We start from the raw sequence: 15,040 nt of genomic DNA, 5'->3' as shown, positions 1-15,040 counted from the left end.
CCAACAAACTGCTCTCTCTAACCACTGATCAGCCAGATATCGAGACTTTAGTTGTGCAGGAGCCAATGATCTGGTAATGATCTGAGATTCTCAAAAAGGACTTTAATATTCTTCTGAACACTATGGGAAAATAAAAATGAAGTTATTTCTCAGTGGTCCAATTCCATTACCTCAGTGGGAAGACAAAAAACACTCCAGGCTGCTCACAATAAACAAATGGCTGATTAAAAGCTGCTCTACCAGCTCAGTGACCTTCATCGATAACCTCTGAATCTATTGGCAGCGCTTTCACCTTTTTGGAAGAGGAGGATGCAATCTTAATAAACATGGGATAAAGCAACTCACTGCAAACCTTTTTTATTTTATCAACAAGGACAATAATGTGATCAATGCTTCAGAAGAACAGGCTCAAGGATGTTTGATGAGGATGGAACGTTCCTCGTATCAGGAGCACGATATTCCAAAACAAGCTGATGAATTGAGTGGAGACAGCGCGACTGGTTCCCTTCTTCCTTCCCCCCTCCCTCTCTGCTCCTCCAATCATTCACAGGATTCAATAGATACCAATGAAGAAATGTCTTCTGGACCAGAGTTTCTTAAATTTACAGATGGAATGAATCAACAGGTTCGTCTCGGCACGTCTCTCCTTAGCACTCATGGAGCAGACCGCACTTCATTTAAGCCATCTGCCTCTGACTTCCCAGAGGATCCATCACTCTGCGTTTCGGAGGTCTGAGGTTGGGGTCCAGATATTATCTTTATACCCGTCCTCCTCCAGAATGTGTCTGGCCCCCCGGTACTGAAGAACAGAACATTACATGTCTGGATTACTACAAGAAAATCCAGAATGCAGAAATACAAGAAACAGAAATACAAAATACAGCGGTCCTAATTCAAACGTCAGACAGATCCCCTGCCTAAAGCAACCTCAGTCTGAAAAACTTTTGGCCTCCCAGCCACTTATAGTAGCTCTTTTAAATACCAGATCTCTCTGTGCTAAAGCTCTACTACACAACAAAGTGCTTTATAATCCATTCCAACAACTTCAAGAAATTCATCCTAATGCAAAGATTTGTATATTCTCCCATAATTAATAAATGAAGTTCAAGAAATACGTTTTATTAATTTAATTACAATTTTATTCAGTTTAATAACTAAAAAAGGTGTGTTCTGGAAAATCACATATATACACTTTACAGTACACCAGACAAAATTTCACTGCTGTGAAATTTTGTCTGCTGTGAAAAAAAATCAAATGTACAAGCGTGGACCTAAGAGGAGAAGCGAGAAGCGAGAAACTACTGGCAGAAACTACTCTGATTTTTTCTTTCCACTTCTCTTCCCGCAACACTTGCGAGTGCAAAACAAACAGGATTTCAGAGTCACCCACAAAACGGCGACAAAAACAAAAACTAAAAAGCCGATAACGTCCAGGCTGTGGTACTGAAACCAGTTCAAGTCATGTGCAGCCACCCTAAGATGTGATGCTCCCTTGTGTCTCATTACAAACTCAGACCAGAAAACAGCCAGGTCCAAAGGCTCAACAGGGCGGTCCAGGTGTATCTGAGACAGCTCCACCATGCGCTCTTTGAACCTACAGAAAAAGACGTAATAGTTACAACAGCGCCGTATAACAGCAAGTTTCAGATTAACATTAGTGTATTACAGACGCCTTAGCAGTACAACATACTGGCCAATTGTCAAAACAACTGGCCAGCATACATGTAATATGCTGCATGCTACATGCTACATGTAATATGCTGCATGCTACATCTAGTATGCTGCATGCTACATGCTGCATGTAGTATGCTACATGCTACATGTAGTATGCTGCATGCTACATGCTGCATGCTACATGTAGTATGCTGCATGCTACATGCTGCATGCTACATGTAATATGCTGTATGCAGTATACTACATGTAGTATGCTACATGCTGCAGCTACATGTAGTATACTGCATGCTACATGTATTATACTGCATGCTACATGCTGCATGCTACATGTAGAATGCTGCATGCCACATGCTGCATGCTACATGTATTATACTGCATGTTACATGCTCCATGCTACATTTAGTATACTGCATGCTACATGTAGTATGGTGCATGCTACATGCTGCATGCTACATGTATTGTACCGCATGTAGTATGCTGCATGCTGTTCACAATCCCTGCAGATTATTTGTTAAATTGTCTACTCGGTTACCACATGAATACGGTAGACATGCCAGCACAGGTCAGAACGTTTTGACACGCAAAAAAGTACAAACATAGAAATGATGACTGATTCAGTATGCAATGTTCGGGTTAAACATTGCATACTGGATCAGTTCCCAGGAAATAGTGTATTATCATCCCTTTACTTTCTTTTAGGCATGAGACATAAAAGTTATGATTTTGTTTTGAAGGATGAAAAGAAGGTCGAATGAATGGAATAAATAAAAGACACATTACTCAGTTTTTAATATGCTAGAGTTGAAATTCCTTACCCTTTGTCATAGATTACTTTTTTCAGTCCATCCACCAAGGTTTCTGTTGTCATATCAAATATATTGAGCTTCACAGCAACACCGCGAGACACCATGCGGTGCACGTTGTCTCCCTGATCCCCGAAGAGTGGAAACATCAACATGGGAACGCCATTACAGACACCTTCATAGATGCCATGACTTCCACCATGAGTCATGAAGACTTTAGCTTTGGGGTGAGCTGTAGAGAAAAAGAAACACATGTAGTTCAACTTCTCCCCAAATTCAATAACATGAAATGTTTTCTCATTAATCTGTGTTATTAAGCACACCTAGAAGATCATTCTGAGGTACCCATTTCATAAGTTTGACGTTCTTGGGTACATCTTTGGGTATTTCACCTGTGTACCTCCAAATCACCTACAATAAGAATCAGAGCAAATCATTAACACTTTTGAACTGGTTTAGAATGATCCGTGTTGCACGTGGGCAGCAAAGTAGAGAACAAAGTCCAGCAGATCAACTGGATTCACCCTGCAGATTATGCTGTGGGTAAAAAAGGGCAATGTGCTTGTTGTTCTTCTAATCATAAAAAGTATCAATGGCTTTCTCAAGAAGAAAACAAACTGCCATATAAAACCCATTGATTGGGATTTAACTTTTAGGTATACATGGATTAAACCAAATAAATTGATAGGAACCCTGTATTAATTACCCTCTGAGGAATTTGCCGGAATGCATCAAAGAACTGCTTGGCTTTAGCCTCAGGCATGTCGGACACCATTGAACCCAGTGTAAACACAATGAAGCCATCGTCTCCTGAAGCATCCACAAATTCCTTCAGGTCCTGCAAACAAGTTGGAAAAGACAAAAAAATAAAAGCAACTAAAGCAAAATCCAGTAAAAATGGTTTGTAGTATGTTTTGTTGCAACCTTAAGTGTGAAATAAACTTCAGTGGAGTTTTAAAACAAAATATGTGTATTGGTTTATGCCTGGTTGAACGATGTGTGTGCACAGTTCAATTTTTCTTTTCTTTTTTTGGGAGATTTTATTGTAATCCCTTGGGGGACACAAAAAAAAGTCTTTGGGAACCACTGTAATAAAATTTACACCATTAACATTGTGTGCAACTACCAGCCATAAAGACATTTAAATCTGCAAGCATAACCGTCTCTGTACCTATACAAACAAATCGATTATTTTTGCAAATTACTTGATCTCCGTTGACACAGCAGGGCCCCACATCTCCTATCCTAGAGCTTATTTGGACTGAGACCAGAAATCTGGATTTCATTGCTCTCTAAGTGTAGTGCATGAGAAGGTAAACTCATTCTATAACAAATAATTCTTGAAACAATGAACCATATCTGCTGACGTGCACCAAGTGTTTCAATTTTTCCGTGGCACTTTATTTTTGATCATTTTCCAGTAAATGGAGTATTATGCAGATTCAAATATTTTTTATTTGACTATCTCCGTATCTCATAAAAATAATTAACAAGGAAAAACACTGAAATATAAATTTTGGTCTTCACTGATTCAGTTTTTACTTCCTTAAACTCAGAGATTGTGTTGAACAAATCTGCCTTAAGTGAATCCAGATGAGACACATTGTTTGTTTTGCTCTACACATAAATCATCATACTCACTGCTGGAAGAGGAGCCGACTTTGCACAGTTGATCCCACCTATTAAAACCATGTTTGGCATGAGAGGTTTGGGCCAGTCAAAAACAAAGTCATATCTGAGGAGCCAGATAGCTCCTTCACTTATTAGTTCTTTGTACGACATGCCATTTTGGATGCGCTTGCTGACCAGCGTGTCAAAGTGCTTGTACATGATCATGCATATGTACGACTCCATAAAAGACATCATCATGTTTTTAACCCTCTCTGAGAAGCTCATACGGTCTGTGTTACCAGAGAAAGACTTAGGAACATAGGAAACAGGAGAGGGACACTTGTTAGCTTTAATATCCAGCTCACAAGGAAACCCACGCAGAAAATACACAGCAGGAATGGAAAACATGCGTGCTAGGACAGACCCACAGGGAAGGACGGGGTCTGTAAGCATTATGTCAAATCCCTCTCCCCTGAGTTTAGTCATCAAAGGCTCATTGTCCAGTAAAGCCTCACAACCGACCGTCTGTAGAGACGTAATAGTCACGAAACGCTCCACATTCACAAATAAATCTGCTAATCCTGGCTGCTGGTCAAACAGTTCGTCCCTGAGCTTCTTGAAGTTCTTATCCAGTTCAGCTTGAGTGTACGGCACTGGGTAGACCTCCGTCTTGTAGCTGTCAGAACCTTGGATCAACATGCTGCTTTCAGGCACCAGGACCGTGACCTCATGGCCTCTGCGTCCGAGCTCCTTCACCAGAATCTTCATGCTGAGCCAGTGGCTGCCATCCACAGGCATAACCAGCACCTTCTCCCCCTGAACGGGCCCCAGACGAAGGCAGCATAGCCAGGCCAGCAGCCCCGTAAGAAGAAACCACACCCTGCTTCTCATTGCCTCCTTGCTGCGCTGCAAGCTGAGCTTTGTGTGAGAATCAGTCCTGCCTGTTGTTGAAGGGTCGGAGTGAGTGTGTATCAAAATTGTGTAGGAAGTGCTGGCTGCATTTTAAGTCAGGCTGTTATATAATTGGGCAGATGTCCAACGCTTGGCACAGAATTCATTCAGTTTATCTGTTAATCATTGATATATCTTTGCCGTTCACTTTGAAAGTCTTCTTACATCCTGTTAACGAAGCACATTAAGATGATTTTTAAAGTTTATTTTCTTGCATGACTATCTGCTGCATTTTTGGTGAAAAGTCATGAAATTCTCATGCTTTATAACTTACTTTCGCGACTGCATGTAGTAATTGTAGATTTGAGCAGAATCCTCTCTCTTTATATGTTCTCTCCCTCTGGGAAACAGACACTCGTAAGCAGAAAGGGGCAGGTGCTCAAAGTTACAAAGGGGCACGTAGAACGATCTGAAAACAGTGTGCAACAACACAGTAACACGTATTAATCAAAAATATAATATTTAATCAGATCATACTACATCATTTTCATTTTGTGGGGACATTGCAAAGCAAAGGTTGTCTGTGTTTCTCCTGAAATGTATAATGTTGCTCTTTCTGCTGCTGACAGTGCTGGAGGGCTGTTGATCTGAGTCTGTAGTTTTTAAACAGACCATGAGAGAAGGTCGCCGGGTTATGAAATATGTTATGAAATAAGCAAATTTGCTGCCATTTTAGTAAATAAACCCTAATAATTTGCAACCTCTATCTTGGCTGCAGACTGCTTTACAGATGAAAAAGCTCAGAGGAAGTAAATTTTATGTCATTTTTCAATGTTCGCACTTCTGAGAGATCTCGAATTGTAAGAGACCCTCCCAGCCCCCAGTTATTCAGGGGCACCTATAAATGGTTGAAATTTTAACACAGATCTGACACTTTAGCATACATTTATAGAAAATGACAATGCCATTAAATCTTATTTAATATGCACAGGAGAGATAACATTAAAAAAATATAGCAATTGTACATTTCAGATTTAATTGAAAAGTTTATTTTGTAAAAGTGCAAAAAAAATCTTCAGTGTTTGATTGTTGTGTTGCCATGACTTCAATATGTCGCTTTCTGTAATCTTGATGTTTTGAGCTTGGTTTGTTCACAAAGACATTCCTGCAAATAATGCCCAATAATTAAAGATATATATTCTTGCCCAAAATCTGATAGTCAGAGGGTCGGAGTACCACAGTAGTTTAACACTCAGGCACTAACGGACTGACAATCATCTCATTTTAAAGCCTGGATGATGACAGGTGACGATCTGCAGGTGTGCCACAGGGGCAATTATTGGATCTGACCTTAAGGGGTCTTTAGCCCCCAGCAGGGCTAAGACCCATGAGAAGATATTCGTTGGTACGTTTTCTAAATCTAACTGCTTATTTATATACATTCACAAACAAGATTAAGAGATATGTCAGTAATTCATAGAATAAAAGAACAATGTTCATTTTACTCAAATATATACTTATAAAGAGTAGAACTTTAAAAATTTTAGATTCATCAAGTTGATTTGTATCCCTGAAGATAAAAAAAAAAAAAAACCCTAAAACAAGACCAGAAGAAAAAACAGGAACAGGCCAGAAGCATGATCAGCAAAGACTTTTTCTTGCATAGAGAAACTGAAGATATGTTCTTCTTGCTTTCACAAACATCAGACCCAATACATTTTTGTAGCCTAACATGTTTTTATGCGATCTTGAATCTAAGGTCTATTCTTGTTGCTGTGAAAAAAGATCAGGCCACCTATCTGCATGACGTTGACTGTGTTTTTCTATCACTGCACAAATTATCCACATTGGTTGAAAGTAACTTTAAGCAATGCTATTGAGGATTGTTGTGACAGTGGACATGTGAACTTGCCTTTAACAGGAAAACTTTCCAAAAAGCTTAGCCTGGAGGGGGGAACATAAAGCCCTGGAGCCCTCCAAGCTTTTAAGCTGGACAGTTGTCTATATTTCAAAGTTGTCTTCGGGCTGCTCTTGGTCAGATCCCTCACCGAGGAGCCGTTTGGCATAACGGACTCGACCCAGAACCATGAAACTCCTAAGATCTCTGGGAAACTCAAACCCCACCACCACGACAAGGTGGCAACCCACGGAGGGGGAAAATAAAACCGGAAGCAAGAAAAAAAGGACCGAACCAAAACCCAGACAAGACAAAGACCAGACAATACAAGAGCGTACCAGAAACAAAACAAGACCGGAAGAAAAACAGACCGAAAAAGAAGCAATACGAAGCCGAAGCAAAACAAGATCAGACGCAGAAAAGGACCAAAGCAGAAGGAAGACCAGATAGGATGCAAAAGACGGCAAGAGCCGATGCAAAACAAGACCGGAAAAAAAGACAAGACAAAGCAAGACCGCAATAAAATAAAGGACCAGAGGAAAAATACAAGGCAAAAGCAGAGTGGAAGAAAAACAGCTGGACCCTCTAATGGAAGCAGCTCCATGGCTCCACCTTCTGGTGGAACTGAGGAAGTGAAAGAAGACGACAAAAACAACCCATACAGCACCCAAAAGCCCTGGTTCCCATCATTGTTTCATATCAACAGTTAGACTCGCCTTATGTGTTTCTTGTTGGGTTTTTTTGTTTGTTTGTTTTTTGTTTTTTGCAGTTTAATGCTATGTATTGCATGCTCTACATTCTTGCTTGTTTTGTTTGACTGCTTTAACTTCTTGAAAGTTTGGGATCTGAGGCAATAAATAAAATGTTTTAAATACAACATGTCTTTCTGTGTATTTCTAAGGTAAGTTATTTTTTATTTATTTGTTTGTTCCTTTTCAGAAGTCATTACTTATTAATATGTATTTTATCAAAGCAAAAAGTCAAATCAGTGTAACTTCAATGTACGGTGCATATGTATGGGCATGCTATCAAAATCAAGGACAATAATATAAAATAAAATAAAAATGCATATTCACAGGGGAAAATAAAAAAAAACAACCAGCAATAAACACCACATAAAAATGGTTTCCTCCAGAAGCCAACTTGTATTAAAATGGCAAAGACAATTTGCTACAGAGGAAGAAATGAATGTAAAGGCTTTGTATGATCTGTACATACATAAAGGATGACTGCTTTTACAAAACAAAAGTGCTTCATAATCCATTCCAACAACATTCCTATGACACAGAACTAAACTAACATCTTTAACTCTAAGTGCCAGTTCAAGAAATTCATCCGAATGCAAAGATTTGTATATTCTCCCATAATTAATAAATGAAGTTCAAGAAATTAGTTTTATTAATTTTATTACAATTTTATTCAGTTTCATTACAAAAAAAGGTGTGTTCTGGCAAATCACATATATACACTTTACAGTACACCAGACAAAATTTCACAGCAGTGTTCAAACTATCTACTGAATGGCAGAAACTACTCAGATTTTTTCTTTCCACCTCTCTTCCCGCAACACTTGCGAGTGCAAAACAAACAGGATTTCAGAGTCACCCACAAAACGGCGACAAAAACAAAAACTAAAAAGCCGATAACGTCCAGGCTGTGGTACTGAAACCAGTTCAAGTCATGTGCAGCCACCCTAAGATGTGATGCTCCCTTGTGTCTCATTACAAACTCAGACCAGAAAACAGCCAGGTCCAAAGGCTCAACAGGGCGGTCCAGGTGTATCTGAGACAGCTCCACCATGCGCTCTTTGTACCTACAGAAAAAGACATAATAGTTACAACAGGGCTGCATACTACATGTAGCTTTGCAGGCACTGTTCACAATCCCTGCAGATTATTTGTTAAATTGACGACTCGGCTACCACATGAATGCTGTAGACATGCCAGCACATGTCAGAACGTTTTGACAAGTAAAAAAGTACAAACATAGAAATGATGACTGATTCAGTATGCAATGTTCGGGTTAAACATTGCATACTGGATCAGTTCCCAGGAAATAGTGTATTATCATCCCTTTACTTTCTTTTAGGCATGAGACATAAAAGTTATGATTTTGTTTTGAAGGATGAAAGGAAAGTTGAATGAATGGAATAAATAAAACACACATTACTCATTAGTTTTTAGTACGCGAAAGTTGAAATTCCTTACTCTTTGTCATAGATTACTTTTTTCAGTCCATCCACCAAGGTTTCTGTTGTCATATCAAATATATTGAGCTTCACAGCAACACCGCGAGACACCATGCGGTGCACGTTGTCTCCCTGATCCCCGAAGAGTGGAAACATCAACATGGGAACGCCATTACAGACACCTTCATAGATGCCATGACTTCCACCATGAGTCATGAAGACTTTAGCTTTGGGGTGAGCTGTAGAGAAAAAGAAACACATGTAGTTCAAATTCTCCCCAAATTCAATAACATGAGATGTTTTTTCATTAATCTGTGTTATTAAGCACACCTAGAAGATCATTCTGAGGTACCCATTTCATAAGTTTGACGTTCTTGGGTACATCTTTGGGTATTTCTGTGTACCTCCAAATCACCTACAATAAGAATCAGAGCAAATCATTAACACTTTTGAACTGGTTTAGAATGATCCGTGTTGCACGTGGGCAGCAAAGTAGAGAACAAAGTCCAGCAGATCAACTGGATTCACCCTGCAGATTATGCTGTGGGTAAAAAAGGGCAATGTGCTTGTTTGTTCTAATCATAAAAAGTATCAATGGCTTTCTCAAGAAGAAAACAAACTGCCATATAAAACCCATTGATTGGGATTTAACTTTTAGGTATACATGGATTAAACCAAATAAATTGATAGGAACCCTGTATTAATTACCCTCTGAGGAATTTGCCGGAATGCATCAAAGAACTGCTTGGCTTTAGCCTCAGGCATGTCGGACACCATTGAACCCAGTGTAAACACAATGAAGCCATCGTCTCCTGAAGCATCCACAAATTCCTTCAGGTCCTGCAAAAAAGTAGGAAAAGACAAAAAAATAAAAGCAACTAAAGCAAAATCCAGTAAAAATGGTTTGTAGTATGTTTTGTTGCAACCTTAAGTGTGAAATAAACTTCAGTGGAGTTTTAAAACAAAATATGTGTATTGGTTTATGCCTGGTTGAACAATGTGTGTGCACAGTTCAATTTTTCTTTTCTTTTTTTGGGAGATTTTATTGTAATCCCTTGGGGGACACAAAAAAAAGTCTTTGGGAACCACTGTAATAAAATTTACACCATTAACATTGTATGCAACTACCAGCCATAAAGACATTTAAATCTGCAAGCATAACCGTCTCTGTACCTATACAAACAAATCGATTATTTTTGCAAATTACTTGATCTCCGTTGACACAGCAGGGCCCCACATCTCCTATCCTAGAGCTTTTTTGGACTTAGACCAGAAATCTGGATTTCATTGCTCTCAAAGTGTAGTGCATGAGAAGGTAAACTCATTCTATAACAAATAATTCTTGAAACAATGAACCATATCTGCTGACGTGCACCAAGTGTTTCAATTTTTCTGTGGCACTTTATTTTTGATCATTTTCCAGTAAATGAAGTATTATGCAGATTCAAATATTTTTTGTTTGACTATCTCCGTATCTCATAAAAATAATTAACAAGGAAAAACACTGAAATATAAATTTTGGTCTTCACTGATTCAGTTTTTACTTCCTTAAACTCAGAGATTGTGTTGAAAGAATCTGCCTTAAGTGAATCCAGATGAGACACATTGTTTGTTTTGCTCTACACATAAATCATCATACTCACTGCTGGAAGAGGAGCCGACTTTGCACAGTTGATCCCACCTATTAAAACCATGTTTGGCATGAGAGGTTTGGGCCAGTCAAAAACAAAGTCATATCTGAGGAGCCAGATAGCTCCTTCACTTATTAGTTCTTTGTACGACATGCCATTTTGGATGCGCTTGCTGACCAGCGTGTCAAAGTGCTTGTACATGATCGTGCATATGTACGACTCCATAAAAGACATCATCATGTTTTTAACCCTCTCTGAGAAGCTCATACGGTCTGTGTTACCAGAGAAAGACTTAGGAACATAGGAAACAGGAGAGGGACACTTGTTAGCTTTAATATCCAGCTCACAAGGAAGCCCACGCAGAAAATACACAGCAGGAATGGAAAACATGCGTGCTAGGACAGACCCACAGGGAAGGAAGGGGTCTGTAAGCATCATGTCAAATCCCTCTCCCCTGAGTTTAGTCATCAAAGGCTCATTGTCCAGTAAAGCCTCACAACCGACCGTCTGTAGAGACGTAAAAGTCACCAAACGCTCCACATTCACAAATAAATCTGCTAATCCTGGCTGCTGGTCAAACAGTCCTTCCCTGAGCTTCTTGAAGTTCTTATCCAGTTCAGCTTGAGTGTACGGCACTGGGTAGACCTCCGTCTTGTAGCTGTCAGAACCTTGGATCAACAAGCTGCTTTCAGGCACCAGGACCGTGACCTCATGGCCTCTGTGTCCGAGCTCCTTCACCAGAATCTTCATGCTGAGCCAGTGGCTGCCATCCACAGGCATAACCAGCACCTTCTCCCCCTGAACGGGCCCCAGACGAAGGCAGCATAGCCAGGCCAGCAGCCCCGTAAGAAGAAACCACACCCTGCTTCTCATTGCCTCCTCGCTGCGCTGCAAGCTGAGCTTTGTGTGAGAGTCGGTCCTGTCTTTTGTTGAGGGGTTGGAGTGAGTGTGTGTGTCGAAATTCTGTAGGAAGTGCGGGCTGCATTTTAAGTCAGGCTGTTATATAATAACAGGAAGAGAGGGCAGATTCCCAACGCTTGTCGTTGAAAGCGTCAACATTCATTGGTTTGTCAGTTAATTATTGTTTTATGACTTTGCTGTTCACGCTGAAAGTCTTCCTAAATGCCTTTAATTAAGAACATTAAGATGATTTAAAAGTTTTTTTCTTGGATGACTAGTGTTTCATAACTTGCAAGTCATCGCGTGACTGCATGTACTGACTGTAGATTTTAGCAAAGCTCTGTCTGTTTACTTTACATGTTCCCTCCCTCTCATTTGTGCCTCACAGGTTTGTAGAAAGTGGTGGCGTGCAAAGCCTGTTGTAATAGGAAACCAACTCCCCTCTGTAAAGAGGAAACTGATACTATCAAACCAGTAATTCCTAGAATTTCTGGGCAACTTGTTTTAGCCCACGGAACTGATTTATGTAAGTAACTGATGTGCCTAATTTCTTTTTAAAAATCTCAATTAAATACAAAAAGAGAAAATCTTTGACTTCTGTTTTGTGCAGATCTGTTGAGCAACATATGTTTAATCTAAAGACAAAGCGCTCTGGAAGAGTTCATTCTTTTACCTGACCACCTGCATGACATACATAGTTGGCAATCAAACTGTCCTGGAACAGTTTGTACTTTTGAGGTAGTCAGACAACTTTTGTTAAAAACTATGCAAAGCAGTCCATGCACGCTGTACCTTCATTATCAGTTAGTCTTTTCTCCAGTATCCTATGGTCTCAATGTATGAGAAATCTCCAAATGATTAATATCATCTTCGTTCAAATACATTTGTTAAAATATAAAAATACTAATACTCTCTCTCCCTTTCATGAAAATGATGCAATTATAGGACATTGACATTGATTTGTTCCTTTCATTTTTTACTATAAAATTTCTGTTTTCTGACAGGCAACACATATCTATCTATATGATCAACAAATAGATTACAATAAAAAAAAACAACTGTATTTAATTGATATGTGTGGAATATATTCTTTCTGTTCATTGCACCAATCAAAAATATTTTTACTTTTTTGTTTTGCTGATATTGTTCACCTTACTGCTGATTTACTGTGAATTTCAGTTCAAGGATTAATATAATCTGTCGTTTTGTAATGTACTGTGTTTTGTTTCTGTTGTGTAACTTTATTCACTTAAACACCTTAGAAGGTTCTTATGGAATTAGGTGAAAATTGCATAAATTAGAATATACAAGAAAGAGGATGATGCGATGTGGAGATGGTGAAAATACCTCTGTTGCAAGCTTTTACTCTGTAGAGATGATGCTGCAATGTTTTAGTTGAAATAGCATAAACTGACAAGTGGAACATATACATCTAACTCAGACAAATTAACCTAACTTGTGATTATAAGTCTTGCACTTATAATTATACTGCAAGACTTACCCTAGGTATAGTTTTCTTTTGTTAATTTTTATTTACTTTTAATCTGATTTTATTGTATAGTTTCATGCAATATCTAACCATGAATATAGTGGAAAACTGTTCAATTCATAAGGCTACAAGGAGGTATGATCCATCAGTGGTGTGCCACATGCATGAAATCCAATTAACGATCATTTTAAACATTGCTTTTTTTACATTAGAGTTATGATGTAATTGACAGCTAAAAGGTTGTTTTGTCATATCCAACCTGATACATACATTCAGTCTGAAATATTTCTGCCTAATCAGCATAGGGATGACAAGTTGAGCACACACACCTAGCAGTGTACATAGTCCTCGAATCAACCTTTTCTCTAAAAAGAGAGTGGAAACACTATGACCCAGTCTTTCCTACCAGCCCTTCTTTTGTTCATTACTTGAATGTCCTGTTCAGTACAAACAGTCTGTATCATAAAGTGTCACCGTGTGAACTCAGCCCCACTGTCCTGACCTATGAAAACACTGATAAAAAGTAGGCGTGGACTGGATTTCTGTGATTTATACACAAATACAATCATGCAACTGAACTTTGCTTATAATATTGCAAGAGTTAAATATCAAGTACAAAGTAAATAAATATGATACAAATAATCAAGGAGATGATATAATTTAAGTGACTATGTATCGGACTTCTGTAGAAAAGTCTGTGGCTCTTTTCACGCGTCTACCCTGTGGTGCTTTGTTTGAGAGCCTCTTACTGGACTTATTCCATCTGTTATGAAATTTGGAAATTGATGACAAGAGAAATGCAGGCTTCTTAATGTAATATGCCATGGTTCTGTGGTGTTTGTAGTAAGTTCATATGATGAAATGTACTGGAAAGTTCCAATTGCAACTATAAACACTGCAGGAACGAGAAATTGTTGAAAATGCAACGTTTTAGTTAGAAAAATATGAAGCTATTACTGTGTGATCGTCATCATTCTGAAGCCAAGTCGGATTAAAGAAGCGTGAGGAAAACCACAGAAGTGTCAAATCTAGCTGTCAATATACAGAATCTGCCACATGATGGCGCCAAACACCAACAGAAGCAGAAATCCTCAACTTTTAAAACGTTCTTTCTTTTTGCTGAGCCATTTTCCAACTGCAAATAAGGAATAAGCCAAGAAACTCCATGATGTGAAACCATTTGTTAAGGTCTTTGAGTTTGTACCGCTGGCGCAGGTCCAGCTCATGTGAAAGGTTGAGTCAGTCTGAGGTGTAAAGTCTGATAGTATTCATGTGCAGTCATACTTATGTCAGCAGTTCAGCAAAGACATATAGTCAAGTTTGTTAGCTTAATGATTAATGATAAGAAAATGTGTCAAAAGTAACTTTCTGTACTTTAAGCCTTCATTCATTCAAATTTGTCAGATTAAATGTGAATGAGTGATAAATTGGAGCATTATCAAATAACCGCAGTTATTGCACTGGCCTTTGATCATCTTATCACTGTTTCTACAATAGATCTGGCTCAGTTGGTGCAAAGTGACAAAGCACATTTACTATATATTTACAGTTCTGAACACTGGAATTATGTGCTCCTTGTTTTTAATTTTGCGGTTTTATAATATGTATTGTATGCTCTACCTTCATGCTTGTTTTGTTTGATTGCTTTAATTACTTGATAGTTAAGGATCTGATGCAATAAATGAAATGTTTAAAATACATCATGTCTTCCTATCATTTGTTGTTATTTTATTAATATTTCTTTGTAAGTATTTTATCAAAGTTAAAAAGACAGATAAGACATCATCTTTCCTAACAGAAATTTATTTTGCAATAATACTTTTTTGAGAGTAAATCAGTGTAAATCCAATCCATGGTGGATGTGTACGGGTGGTTACATATCAAACTCAAGGAAATTTACAAAATTTGAAATAATGGACATTCAGGGTCGACAATCTGCAGACAAAAAACTATTAG

At 38.6% G+C, this 15,040-nt stretch overlaps 1 protein-coding gene and 1 pseudogene across 1 annotated transcript; both read right to left on the bottom strand.

Moving 5' to 3' along the window:
- Positions 1 to 1,103: 1,103 nt before the first annotated feature.
- LOC129361004 (UDP-glucuronosyltransferase-like) lies at positions 1,104 to 5,111 on the bottom strand. Its single transcript, XM_055031589.1, has 5 exons — positions 4,119 to 5,111; positions 3,184 to 3,315; positions 2,801 to 2,888; positions 2,490 to 2,709; positions 1,104 to 1,594 (listed from the first exon to the last, which is right to left on the bottom strand). Exons 1-5 carry the CDS (start codon positions 4,977 to 4,979, stop codon positions 1,312 to 1,314), a joined length of 1,584 nt encoding a protein of 527 aa, XP_054887564.1. The 5' UTR covers positions 4,980 to 5,111; the 3' UTR covers positions 1,104 to 1,311.
- A 2,887-nt stretch (positions 5,112 to 7,998) lies between these two features.
- Positions 7,999 to 11,680, bottom strand: LOC129361002 (UDP-glucuronosyltransferase-like; annotated as a pseudogene).
- Between the last annotated feature and the right edge of the window lie 3,360 nt (positions 11,681 to 15,040).

Source organism: Poeciliopsis prolifica, unplaced genomic scaffold (genome assembly GCF_027474105.1).
Source record: "Poeciliopsis prolifica strain line A6 unplaced genomic scaffold, Auburn_PproV2 SCAFFOLD007, whole genome shotgun sequence".
Lineage (NCBI taxonomy): Eukaryota > Metazoa > Chordata > Actinopteri > Cyprinodontiformes > Poeciliidae > Poeciliopsis > Poeciliopsis prolifica.
The sequence above is the reverse complement of the archived record's forward strand: the minus strand, read 5'-3'. Positions and strand labels throughout refer to the sequence as shown.

What these genes read in the sequence shown, in the direction of transcription:
- LOC129361004 (XM_055031589.1), bottom strand. Translation starts at nt 4,979, where the DNA reads ATGAGAAGCAGGGTGTGGTTTCTTCTTACGGGGCTGCTGGCCTGGCTA. An exon ending in AGTCGGCTCCTCTTCCAGCA is followed by an intron (nt 3,316 to 4,118) that starts GTGAGTATGATG and finishes ACTTGTTTGCAG; the next exon opens with GACCTGAAGGAATTTGTGGA. An exon ending in TCCGGCAAATTCCTCAGAGG is followed by an intron (nt 2,889 to 3,183) that starts GTAATTAATACA and finishes TTCTTATTGTAG; the next exon opens with GTGATTTGGAGGTACACAGG.